Below are 12871 nucleotides of genomic sequence, written 5' to 3' on the forward strand. Positions count from 1 at the left end.
TTAAGTGCTATAATTCCCGAACCCTGGTTATAGGTATTTCATTAATCTCCGATCTACGGATAGAGTATAATATCTATACTATTCTGTGGTATGATGAAATTAAAATAAATACATTTGACTTCGAAATAATATGTGATTATTCCGTTGATACAAAATCGTAGACATTTAAGTCGTATTATGTGACTGATAGCGTCCACCATTAAGTTTTAGGTACCTATAAATTATATAATTTAGGTACCTACTTAAATGTACCTACGACTTGAGAAAATCTAATGAAAAATGATAATTTACTACTTCTAAGTTACAAATATTAATACTTTACATAGGTACTCATAACTCACTTAAAAATTAAAATATCGTACAAAATCCATTGAGAGAACACATGCTAAAAATTATTTATACACTTACTTCTGCACCAGTATTCGCCTATTTATAGCTAATCATATAATCATAAACACTAGAATATATCTACCTACGTAGTACGTCCTATACATCATACATAGAACCTATAGGATATATATGGATGTTTTTACTGTATAGGTAATATATAATTAAACACTTACTATGGATATTAATCCGACGATGATGGTACCGAGACGTAAAGGCAACCATGTACAAAATGTAAACATCAACGGCATTTTGCATTAATTGAAACGTAAGCATAACCATTGAATTGAAATCATTAGATCGATATTAACAGCTTAATATTTATAGGTATGAACATATATCTATAGCGTTCAGGAATTCAGGATATTCAGACTTTATTAACACAAACACAATAAATTGTTGTACATTATAGACATTATACTTGTTATTGTTGTTAATATATATTATTTAGCTATACAGTGACGTACACCAGAGGCGTATTTATATATTTACCGTTTATAGGCCTGTGGAAAATTGCTGCCCTTAATTATGGTAAAATAAAATTTAATTAGGTAGGTATGCAAAAAAATTTTTAATTATATTTTAAATACAAAAACATAATAATTAAAGTTGAAAAATATTAGAAAAAAAAAGGAATTACAAAATGTTTATATTTATATATATTCTAAATTTCTTACATACTAAATTATTTATTTAACGATCGGTTTACGTCAACATTTGGTTTTTGCAAATGCGACAATTATATCCTCGCAATTTAATTCTTGTAAATTTTCATTTTCTATCGAGAATAATGCTAAGCTGTTAAACTTCTCATCAGTTTGAGTGGACCTCAAGTAGTTTTTTACACGTTTGGGGCATGAAAACGATCTCTCGGTAGTACAATTGGACACTGGTACATTTACGAAAATTCTTAATGCAGTGTCAACATTTGGAAATATTTCAATATGTAAAGATTTTTCTCTCAAATACTGACACAGTGTGATTGGAGTTAAACTATCGATGTCAATATCCATATTACTATTCAGTAAATAAGATTGCAAATGTAAGCATTCTGACGAAAAAGTATTATCCAAATCATTCGGGTACATTTTTTGTAATTTCTCAGCGGACTGAACTATTTTCAAAAAATTTAAAGATGTAATTTTTAGTAGTACTTCGAATAAATCACAAAACGTTTTGTAGGACTGGTGTCTTTTTTCAAGTTGAAAAAATTGGATTATACTATTATTGTCAATTGTTATAAATATGTATACTGTAGACGCTCACTGGCCGCTAGTTACGCTAATTAGAAAATAAAAGTAACTTAACTTAGTTTAAAAATCAGTTACTTTTTTCATATACCTACAATTAATAATACATTTTTTTAAAGCAACCAACTATTTGTATTAAAAATAGTTGCTGTAGGTACTTAATAAATAATAATATATACTTTAATACTCTAATCAATGATTAAATCCAATAAAACAATTAAATACAATAATTATTGACAAATATAATGTCAAATATTATTCAATTAAGCTGTAATTATATGAATGAATACAGTAATAAATGTGATAATAATACAGATTAATAAAAATATTAATGAGTTTACAAACTTTGTAAGGTGTATCGGACATTGAGTAAATAAATACCTAGTTATATTTTGTCTTATCTCATTGACATCAGTCGCCCTTATATTTGTTCTGTTCATAATACATAAAATAATATATTCTGCAAATATACAATATTATAACTATTATCAATCATTTTCATATGTTAAATAATATTATCTTTATTAACATATATATTTTTTTTATAAAATTAATTGTTACAAAATAGAATATATAATTTTAAATGTATGGTTTTAGGAAAAAAATAAACTTAAAGTGACAATTAAATTAATTAACTCATAAATTACCTACTGGAAAAAAAATTGTAAACGTTAGAAGTTACTTAAAATAAAAACAAGGAACTCATAATATTATTATTATACTATTTATTGTAACAAAAATAGTGTGCTTATGTATTTTTAATTTGTTTATAATGCTTTCCTCATCCAATTTTAAATTTCATGGTTTCATTTTAATACATGCAAGCTGACCAGATTCATAATTTTATATTCTTATTTAAATTAACATTATTTTATGTAATAATATGGAACCTTTACTACTTTATTAATATTTGTATTGTCTTTAAATATTTTAACTGTGGCGAGTTGTAAAGTAATTTTCTTACGACACTAGTGCATTATAATTGTTGAGGTATAATAGTTTTATTTTTATACTAGTAACTAATAACATTTCAATTTAAATATTTCTAAAATTAAATTATCAACTCATGACTAATTAGCCATGGTTATTGATCTGAAATCGTCTTTTTACTCTCAGTATGCTAATCGTGTGAGAAAAATTGAACATTTTTTTTCATGTTAAATGAACTCTCCGAATAGCTATAATAGATGTCAATTTAATGCTAGTTTAGCCGTGGTTATCGATCGAACAACTGAGCGCCACAACTTCCTGCTTTGGTTTGAAAAACTCTCAAGGATTTATACGCAAATAGTTCACACCAAATAATCTAAAATGCATAATATGATATTAAAATGACTGCCGCAAAAATTGTCTTTATTTATATCTATTATTCTAATCAGCGCTGAAATGGCATTATATCATGTGGTTTAGGTCTTTTCCAACTGGCAAAAATGATAAGTTCACCACAATAACTATAGGCTATCATATTTGGTTTTATTGTGTTCAATATAAAAGCGCTGCAAACGCATAGAGCAGCATCAGTCGAGTACATTTTTCTCTCCGCTCAATATATATAGGTCCTGTACTATTATAGGTGTATATTATAAATTCTAAAGTAAACACTGAAATTATAGTAGTTTATACAGACACTGGTAATTATATATTTATCATTATTATACATTTATACATGAGAATTATAAAACTTTTTAATAATATAATTTGTATATTATATACTTACGTATTATAATATACAATTTTGGAAATAATATTATAATATATTATTATTCAAAGTTAAAACAATTTTGAGCAAAAACGTTGTGTCAGAGTATATTTCTTAGTATATATTTTATTATATAATAATTTTACAATTTATCAGTAATACCTATACTAATACTGTTGAACTATTATTTTCCAAAAACGAATACCATATATTTTATAATTATTATTTTTATACTATTTCATACAATATCACTAGGTATATTTGTTACTAACTTTAACCTAAACTTATTATTTTTCAATACCTTGAAAAAATCTGGGATAGGTTCATAGTTTTAGATAACATCAAATTATTCTAAATATTTTGAAATTGTCATTGTTTACTTAATACATATATAGTACAAATTAATAAAAGTAATGATAAAAAGTTAATAATTTTTTTTAATTAAAACAAAATTATTTAAATCTTTATTTTTCGTTTAAATATGAATAAAATAACTTCAAATATTTTAGGGAAAAAATGAGCCAGTATATTTTCAATATTTTGAAAATTCAATAAGTAATACTTCTGAGAAATCTTGATTTAAATTTTCAAGCCGAGAATTTTGTTACCGAGCATAAATCTTTTCATCAACATTATAATTATTAAAACGTTTATTTTCTTAATAAATACCAATAAACTATATGTTTATACAATGTAACATTGTAAAGTGTATTAAAATATTGAATTACAATGTGTACTAAGATTTATTATAAATAATTGAATAAAATTACTTTTATTATATATGTGCAATAGAAAGGATATAAAAAGAAATACTATGGCGGACAAAAATAATATTTTGTACTTGTTCGATCGTCCAACTGAACCTATATTCATTGGAAAAGGCGATGACAATGTGTCTTTCGATGTACCCACTGAATACCTGGTGAGTAAAACAAGTATTATTTTTTGTAAATTATAATAATTATTATTTATCACAAATGTGTAAGCAATCGATTCGAATTCAAATAAAAACAAATACTCTAGCTAAAGTTTTCATATATTATTAATTATGACAATGGTTTTCGACCTTTCAATAGTAAATACTATTCGATACCATAAAAATATCGACACAAAACCAGCCAAACCATTTGAGTACTTATGTAACTTACAATTGTTGTTGTGTTTTATTTTAATTTATTCAGACCGACCGTTATAAGCCATTGGCGTCGGATATCCAAACTCGTTTTCCCGGCGGTAAAACAGTTCCAATAACTAAGTTGAACAATATTCCTGACTTGTCGATTCCACTGGGACTTAAGAGAGATGTGCCGTTTTCGCTTTTCAACCCGTCCCACAGTAAAATGGCTGGCAAGCTCATTGAGATTCTAATGAGTTAGTATACATTTATTATATTATATAAAATTATGCACCATGCTCGTGCAGTATAGGTATAATTATATTTAAAAACATTTATGTTCGGTTGAACATAATATAGTGTAATAGTACATATTTAGTACATTGGTACTATCTACTTACGAAATAATAACATAATATTTTTAATTATGGGTTATAATTTATTTCTGCGTTATTTTCAGACGCGAAATCCTACGACGATCTCTTGTCGCTTTCCGTGTATTGTCGAGACCGGATCAACCCGTACATGTTTACTTACGCATTGTCCGTAGTGTTGATACACAGACCCGACACTCGAAATTTGAGACTACCATCTCACTCCGAAATGTTTCCAAGTCTGTATATGGACTCTTCAGTGTTCGCCCGCGCCAGAGAAGAATCCGCTGTGGTCCAAGCCGGTTCTAGGGTAAGTGTTATCTCGCCCGTAGTGCTTCTATCTGTATATCTATAATACTTATAAATTAATACTGTGAACAAAGCTTGGGTAATAAGGTGATAAGTGAAAAATCACTTCTTTTAAAAAGCATCTAATTTTTATATTGACTCTAGTAAAATTTTAATTTTTTATAAATGACCTAAGAAGAAAAAAATCCAATATTTTTTTAATGAAAAATAGGTAAGTATGTAGAACGTTATTTTCTATACAACAGCAATAATCAAAAATTGGCCAAATATAAGTTTTTCCTCGTAACGTCCAATTAAAAAAAAAAAAAAAATACCTGAAGTAAAATTGTACGTACAGAATCATGAGATCGTAAAATAAGAATTTTAGTGTATATAGGTAATACGTACCTTTATATAAAAGCTATTTTTTTGACCGACCACTAAAAATATGCAAAATGCTTAAATCATATATATATATATAATACCTAATAATACTTACATCTATGATCTATGAAATTAATATGGTTACAATATTGAATATATAATATAATATTTTATTGCAACAGACTCCCATCGAAATACCTCACGATTATTCTGCCAACAACCTGGATGCGGAGCACAGGATTAGCTATTTCCGAGAAGACATCGGCATTAACCTTCATCATTGGCATTGGCATTTGGTTTACCCATTTGACGGACCACTCAACATTGTAAATAAGAACAGGCGTGGTGAATTATTTTTTTACATGCACCAACAGATTTTAGCTAGGTGAATAATAATAATTAGATAAAAAATAGTTGTTTAAGTATACATTGTATGAGTTGATTTATAAACTTACATACAACTGTATATAATATTGATATATGTATTTATACGTTGAACTTAGATACAACATGGAGCGGTTAAGTAATAGTATGAATAGAGTAGTTCGTTTAACCAACTGGGAACAACCGATTGCAGAAGGTTACTTCCCAAAATTGGATAATATTCTAGCCAATCGCGTGTGGCCCCCTAGACCAGTTAATGCTGTACTTCAAGTAATATCTTAATTTAATATACTATGTAACACAGATACTATGTATCGACGTATCGAACATAACGATTTTTTTTTTTGTAAACAACAGAATATTAGCAGAGAAGTAGAACAAATCACGTTTGACATCGAAGATCTTGTGCGTTGGAGAGACCGAATATTCAATGCTATTCATTCTGGATTTATTATTAACGTAATTATGGACTTAAATTAAAAATACAACAGTGATAGGCTTGAGTTCAACAATAGTTTTATGATAATTGTATATCATGGAAAAGCCTACTCGGTTAAATATGTTTAACAAGTGAAATTTTAATATCAACACATTTAAAACAATATAATGGAAATATTTAACGGCTTTATAAGCCATTAAAAAAATAATAACTGTGTATATACTTTTCCTATTATATCAAACTAGCATATTATAATAGAATCTCTAAGCTTTAACGGTGTTAAGTATAAAATATTTTATTTCATTACAGACTGCAGGTCAACAAGTCAGATTAACCGAAAATGAAGGAATAGACATATTGGGAAATCTTATCGAAGCTAGTATATTAAGTCAAAATCCAAATTTGTACGGTTCTCTTCATAATAATGGCCACAACGCAATTGCTTATATTCACGATCCTGATAATAGATTTTTGGTAAGAGCATTTTTTTTTTTTTTGTTTTATTAATATAATAATTGTATTTCAATAAACACCTACCTATTGTACCAAAAACTTAATTATTTTCAGGAAAACTATGGCGTTATGGGAGATTCGGCGACAGCTATGCGGGATCCAGTATTTTACCGTTGGCACGCATATATTGATGATATATTTCAAGAATTTAAAGCTACAATACCCAGTTATAACGTTCAAAATGTAAAAACCATATCATAATATACATACATTTTTTAAATCGTTCATTAACATTTAATTTTTTTTAGTTGGGCTTCGACAACGTAGCTGTGTCAAGCGTAGAAGTAACAGCTACTGGGTTGCCGCGTAATGAATTTGCGACGTTTTGGCAACAAAGTGACACCGACTTATCGAGAGGCTTAGACTTCTTGCCACGTGGATCGGTATTTGCAAGATTTACTCACTTACAACACGCTCCATTCAGTTATAGGATTGTAGTAAGTACTAACTTATATATTTTATCATCATAATATTGTAATTAACTATTTAGTTTCAAATGAATAATGCTTTTAAATTAAAAATATCTCAACCTACTTTACACAATATGTTTACAGTAGTAGGCTATAGTTTTTATCAATCGGAAATCATAGAGTAATTCAACTCCAATCGCCTTTCGAGTTTTATAAAATAAATGTATAAAATGTGGCTTACCGAAAATTAGTAATTATTTTATTTGTATAAATAGGTTGAGAATAATGGAAATCAACGAATTGGAACAGTTCGTATCTTCTTGGCACCTAAATTTGATGAACGTGGTTTACCATTCTTATTTAGAGAACAAAGAAAACTTTTTGTTGAACTTGACAAATTTAGTACATCATGTAAGTGTCTTCATGATTAAAAATATTATTTATTTTCTTAGATAATGCATTATGCTGAATGCTGATTATTTATTTTGCTTATCTATTTGAGAAACTAAAAAATTAAAACCAATTTAGTGTGTATTGAGAAAATAATATAGCTGTCACATTAAAGCAATTTCGAAAACCCTAGCCATCAATTATCACATTATTAAATTAAAGGATTGCCAAACTACCATTGAATTAATGTTTGATAATTAATTTCCTAAAATATAATCTCAAACTTATTGTCACATGCATTGTCAAACTATTTTTTATAACATAGATGATATATGTAAATTAAAACCAAGGGAATATAAAATGACATGATAATATTAAACATATAACATAATCGAGAAATATCCATGAATATATATTATATGTAATAGGTATACTTATACATAAAAATAATCGAAACGGTTGTATTTTTTGATTCGACCAAAAATTGAATTATTTTATCAGTCTTTAATGGTATTGATGCATATAGTATAAATTATTATAATCATTTTCCAAATTATAATTAAATGCTTTCGATCACATTAAGAAATATTTTAACTATATTGATTACTCAATTACTTTATGAATATGTGTACAGTAAAAAGGGGAAGAAACGAAATCGTTCGTCGATCAATTGAATCATCAGTAACTATACCACATGAAATAACGTATAGAAACCAAGGAAGTAATAGACCGGCTGCCAATTCAGATGCAGCGCCAATGTTCAACTTCTGTGGTTGTGGATGGCCACAAAACATGTTGATAGCCAAGGGGTCGTCCGAAGGGTTCCAGTGTCAATTGTTTGTTATGGTATCTAATGGCGAGATTGATCAGGTATGTATTTCAAATACGATTATTATTTATTTAAGATTAAAGGGTTAAAACAATCGACATTATAGTATTATACGTATACAGTCATACAGGTACTTATTATACCTTAATTCATAAATATCTATATTACAGATTAGGTAGTCTACTAAATTTTCCCACATTTTTCCATAAATCTAACATACCTAGCAAAACAGATAAACACTCGGTGTATATACTGTAGATCATATTATATTTATAAATCGATAACAAAACATCTAGACTTTAAAAAAAACTATGATCATCATAATGATGTCATATTGACATCACACTTTTATGTGGAGTTATCATAGGTTTACATTAATATGTACATATTATAAACAATATAGGAACATTTTACCGACCTACCAGAAGAGGCACGATTTGGGTGCGCAGTCCTAAGATACGGAAAAATATCTTCATACTGTGTTACTTTATCATAAAAAAAATATGTTTGATATTAGGCACGTAGTCTTATAAAAGCAAAAGAAATATATTATTATTAAAGCTGAATACAGCATGTATTATATTATAGGTTGTTAACTCTTAATGTTGTCAGTGTCAACAGACAATCTGGTACCATAGTTTATTTTTTATTTTTATGGGTGTATTAATTAATACTAAATTTGTTTCACTGTTCATCTTTAATAATAATTTAGTGCACTTACCTTTCCTAAAATGACATCAATCATAATATTAGCCATTAGGTACTTATATACAGTAACTCAAGTACCTTCTTACAAGTTACAAGGACTGTTTTATACTATAAATTATAAAAATACAACTCGATATTGTCCGCAACAGGTGGCGAACGCTCAAGGGGACGGGCAAACTTGCGACGACGCATCGAGCTACTGTGGTGTCCTGAACTCACGTTATCCGGACGCCAGATCCATGGGCTATCCATTCGACCGTACACCTCGGGACGGCGTGGTCACTCTCCAACAGTTTTTGACGACCAACATGGTAGTACAAGACGTACGCATCCGTTTTAGCAACCGTACGGTTGCTCCGTTGCAAAACGCTACAGCGAACAGACCGACCGCGGCTGCAACCACGGGAGCCAGTGCTAATAACAATAGGAGGAACTGAGAACTTCTCGAATCGTAGTGGATACAACACGCACGGTTAAGACACCTAAACCTTTAATTAAATAATTAAGTCTATAAACAGTATGGTGTACACAGTAGTCGATGTATTGACATGAACAGTTTAACAAATCCTAAGGAGGGTCACCTAGTTTAGTTTCTCTATTTTTTAAATATTATAATATTATTACTTACATTGACTAAAAGATTTTAACCCCTACGCGTGCGTGTTAATATAGTAGTGTCTCGATTTCATTTCACTACGTTATTATATAATATTATGTATCCATTCGATTTTGTATCAATATAATATATTTATTAATGTATTATGCATACCCACATACTAATAGTATACTGTATACTACATACACATTTACAAATCTACATTCTACAATGCACACATTATAATTAATAATAATAATTATTACAGTTACATATTATTATACCTTCGTAATAAATCATATAACATATTTTAAACCAATTATTGGCTGTATTTTAATTATATATATGCATATGTGTTTTATAGATGTGAATACTATAATGCTTAATGCGTATAGTATACCGACTTATTAGTTACTACTTATAAATATAATATGAAAAAGATTAAAAACAGTCAGAATACTTACAATAATTAAGTCAGTCGAGGTATGGGAAGTTATATTATTATAATAATAGTATCAAAATACTAAGTAGGTGCTTATTTACAATATATTCTAGCCAGTATCTCATTGTGGCTTATAAGCCAATTATTAAACCTTGTTTACATAAAATGCAAAAACACATAAATTCTAAACTAGAATAGATTATGATCTAGATTTCGATTTCACTTAAATAATCATACAGATTATAAATTTATAAAAATAGTTATTTTTACATTACACAATAAATTATCTTCTGAACAGGTAGGTGTTATGTATATAACTAGCTCAGTTTCTCACCAGTCGTAGAATGATGTAAGGATCAAGGATGTAAGGACAAAGGAGTAAGGATGAACTTTAAGAATGGTTTAATTGTTCAATGTTTATTAACAAAATATCATTAGTGTTCAAGAGGAAAAATATTTAAAGTCCGTCTAAATTACAGTAAAAATTGTAGTGACCAGTAATGTGCTGTAAGTACTGCAGTCGCAATCACTGTAAATATACACGTCTGAATAAAGTGATAATCCACAAAAATTATTTCCGTTGACAGCAATGAACTTTCTTCAACAAAAGTCGTTTATCGTCGTCGTAGGTATCTCCACTATTCAGGGGCGGAGTGGCTCAACAATTCTTACCGGGCAAACAGATATTTTCGGGCCACATACATTTATTTCAAATTTAATTTCTTACCATTTATTGTCTTATTGCTAGATGTATGCTTACCATTTTTTGATTGGGTGAAGTATAAAACAATTTAATAATATTGGTGGTTCACATATCACATTATTAATTTGTTTTCGTTGTTTTTACAGTCATCAAAAATAGCTAAATATTTTAAATATTAATTATTTTCATCACACCAGGACCAGGCCACTTCTTATATAAGCAAGCCAGGCCACCGGGCATTGTCCCGGTTGCCCGTCGGGCCACTCCGCCCCTGCCACTATTCCATTAATAAGTACGGTACTTAAAGTACGTATGTCCTTGTGTGGCAATGCGATTCTGGAAAGATCCCAAACTATTATAATTATTATTTTCCGCGTTCGCGTAGCACATAGCGCTAGATTTAAACATGTTTTCTGGAAGGAAAATGAATCTAGTTAGTACTTTGGACCGTCAAAAGTAAAAAGTAGTTATAATATTTCTGTATATTAGCCATTATGTGTCTAGAGAGTCACTGTAATGGATGTGTTAAATTTGAAATTTGAATTCAATGTTATGAAAAAGGATTCTGAGCGAAGACAATCTACAATGGCCTATTATAATATTACTATGTAGGTACCTGCCTATATTTTACTATTAGACATTAGTACTACAATAGTAATAGTAGATAGGTTAAATTTATTTTTGTCGAAAAAATTGAATTTGAAAATGTCAATGTGTGTATAATATATTCTAACGAAAACACTTAGTCGAAATCCATGTCAAAAATTGCTAAGTCAAAAAAAAACTAGTTTGCCCCAACGAAAATAATGTTATTGACATATTTATTGTAAAGAAAAAACTAATAAAAACGAAAATAAAAAATATCCTTTGACAGTACAAAATGGGTCAAAATATTTTGAAAATGTTATCAAGACGTATAGATGCATGCTGATTTCTGAATTTAAGAATACGACTGTAGGTACAGTAAACTGTTACCCAATGACCTATAAAGCGTCGACGATAAGATGTGCACTGAAATCTGAATCCAGAAAATTAGACTGTGATATTTAGGTTACTAAAATACCAGGGGCGGACTGGGCCGGCGGGAAACAGGGAACTTTCCCGGTGGGCCGCTGTTCAAAAATAATTTGTTATTATTACATTACTTATAACTTAAAATAAAATAGCCAATAGGTATAAATTCAAATGATGAATATTTTATATTTTCATATTATCATAACGCACGTGTATGAAAAATTGTTTACATTTGGTTTTTAAAAATAGATTTTAGGTTTTGGTTCGGCTGATACTCCATCAGGAGTTTGCGTAGGATCAATAATTTGAATAATATATTATTTTAGCAATGCAAGAAAATCTTTGCAATCAACCGCAAATAAGCATTAAAAATGTAAATACCTATCTATTACCTAAAATCATTATTTTTCCCTAACATTTTTTTTAAATAATAGGTATGCAATATGAATATAATTTATTTCCAAAGGAAAAACGAGTTAAATCTAGGTATAAATAATAAAAGTTTATATACTACTATTTTAAAAATACTAACATTAATTTAAAATTCAGCTAGAAGCTGATTTAAAAAGAAAACTATCAAAAAAATTAAGGATGCCCAATAATGAATGCAAAACAATTTGTGAAAACAAATGATTGAATAATTTCAAGACAAAAAAGAAAAACAAAGAAATCAAAAAACTTATTTTGACAACATTTCGGTTTTTGGTGATGCTGCTTGTAGCATCGTATGTACCAGGATCGCACGTGCTAGTCGCTATTCATCTTCGATTTTGTCTGCGGCGGCGGCATCAGCGGCGACGGCATTTGCGACGGCGGCAGTTGTTACTGCCACTCGTTCAGCGGTATGAACTCCTGGTACATGCGTGTTCTGATGTACCTCCGTCATGATTTCTACAACGTTCCTGCAATGTTCCTACAACGTCCCTGCAACGTTCTTTCAACGTCAAA

General features: G+C 28.9%; 1 protein-coding gene across 1 annotated transcript; it reads left to right on the forward strand.

Annotated features, from left to right (window-relative positions):
- Window positions 1–3135: 3135 nt before the first annotated feature.
- LOC111026767 (phenoloxidase 2-like) lies at window positions 3136–9928 on the forward strand. Its single transcript, XM_022304903.1, has 13 exons — window positions 3136–3268; window positions 4129–4258; window positions 4518–4707; window positions 4911–5134; window positions 5679–5881; window positions 6000–6150; window positions 6238–6339; window positions 6629–6793; window positions 6887–7015; window positions 7081–7269; window positions 7518–7653; window positions 8267–8502; window positions 9319–9928. The coding sequence occupies exons 2-13, from the start codon at window positions 4151–4153 to the stop codon at window positions 9604–9606; spliced, it is 2121 nt and encodes a 706-aa protein (XP_022160595.1). The 5' UTR covers window positions 3136–3268; window positions 4129–4150; the 3' UTR covers window positions 9607–9928.
- Window positions 9929–12871: the final 2943 nt, after the last annotated feature.

The sequence above is a fragment of the Myzus persicae genome, unplaced genomic scaffold, assembly GCF_001856785.1.
Source record: "Myzus persicae strain clone G006 unplaced genomic scaffold, MPER_G0061.0, whole genome shotgun sequence".
In the NCBI taxonomy this organism is placed as follows: domain Eukaryota; kingdom Metazoa; phylum Arthropoda; class Insecta; order Hemiptera; family Aphididae; genus Myzus; species Myzus persicae.

What these genes read in the sequence shown, in the direction of transcription:
- LOC111026767 (XM_022304903.1), top strand. Translation starts at nt 4,151, where the DNA reads ATGGCGGACAAAAATAATATTTTGTACTTGTTCGATCGTCCAACTGAA. An exon ending in CACCAACAGATTTTAGCTAG is followed by an intron (nt 5,882 to 5,999) that starts GTGAATAATAAT and finishes CGTTGAACTTAG; the next exon opens with ATACAACATGGAGCGGTTAA. An exon ending in CCAGTTATAACGTTCAAAAT is followed by an intron (nt 7,016 to 7,080) that starts GTAAAAACCATA and finishes AATTTTTTTTAG; the next exon opens with TTGGGCTTCGACAACGTAGC.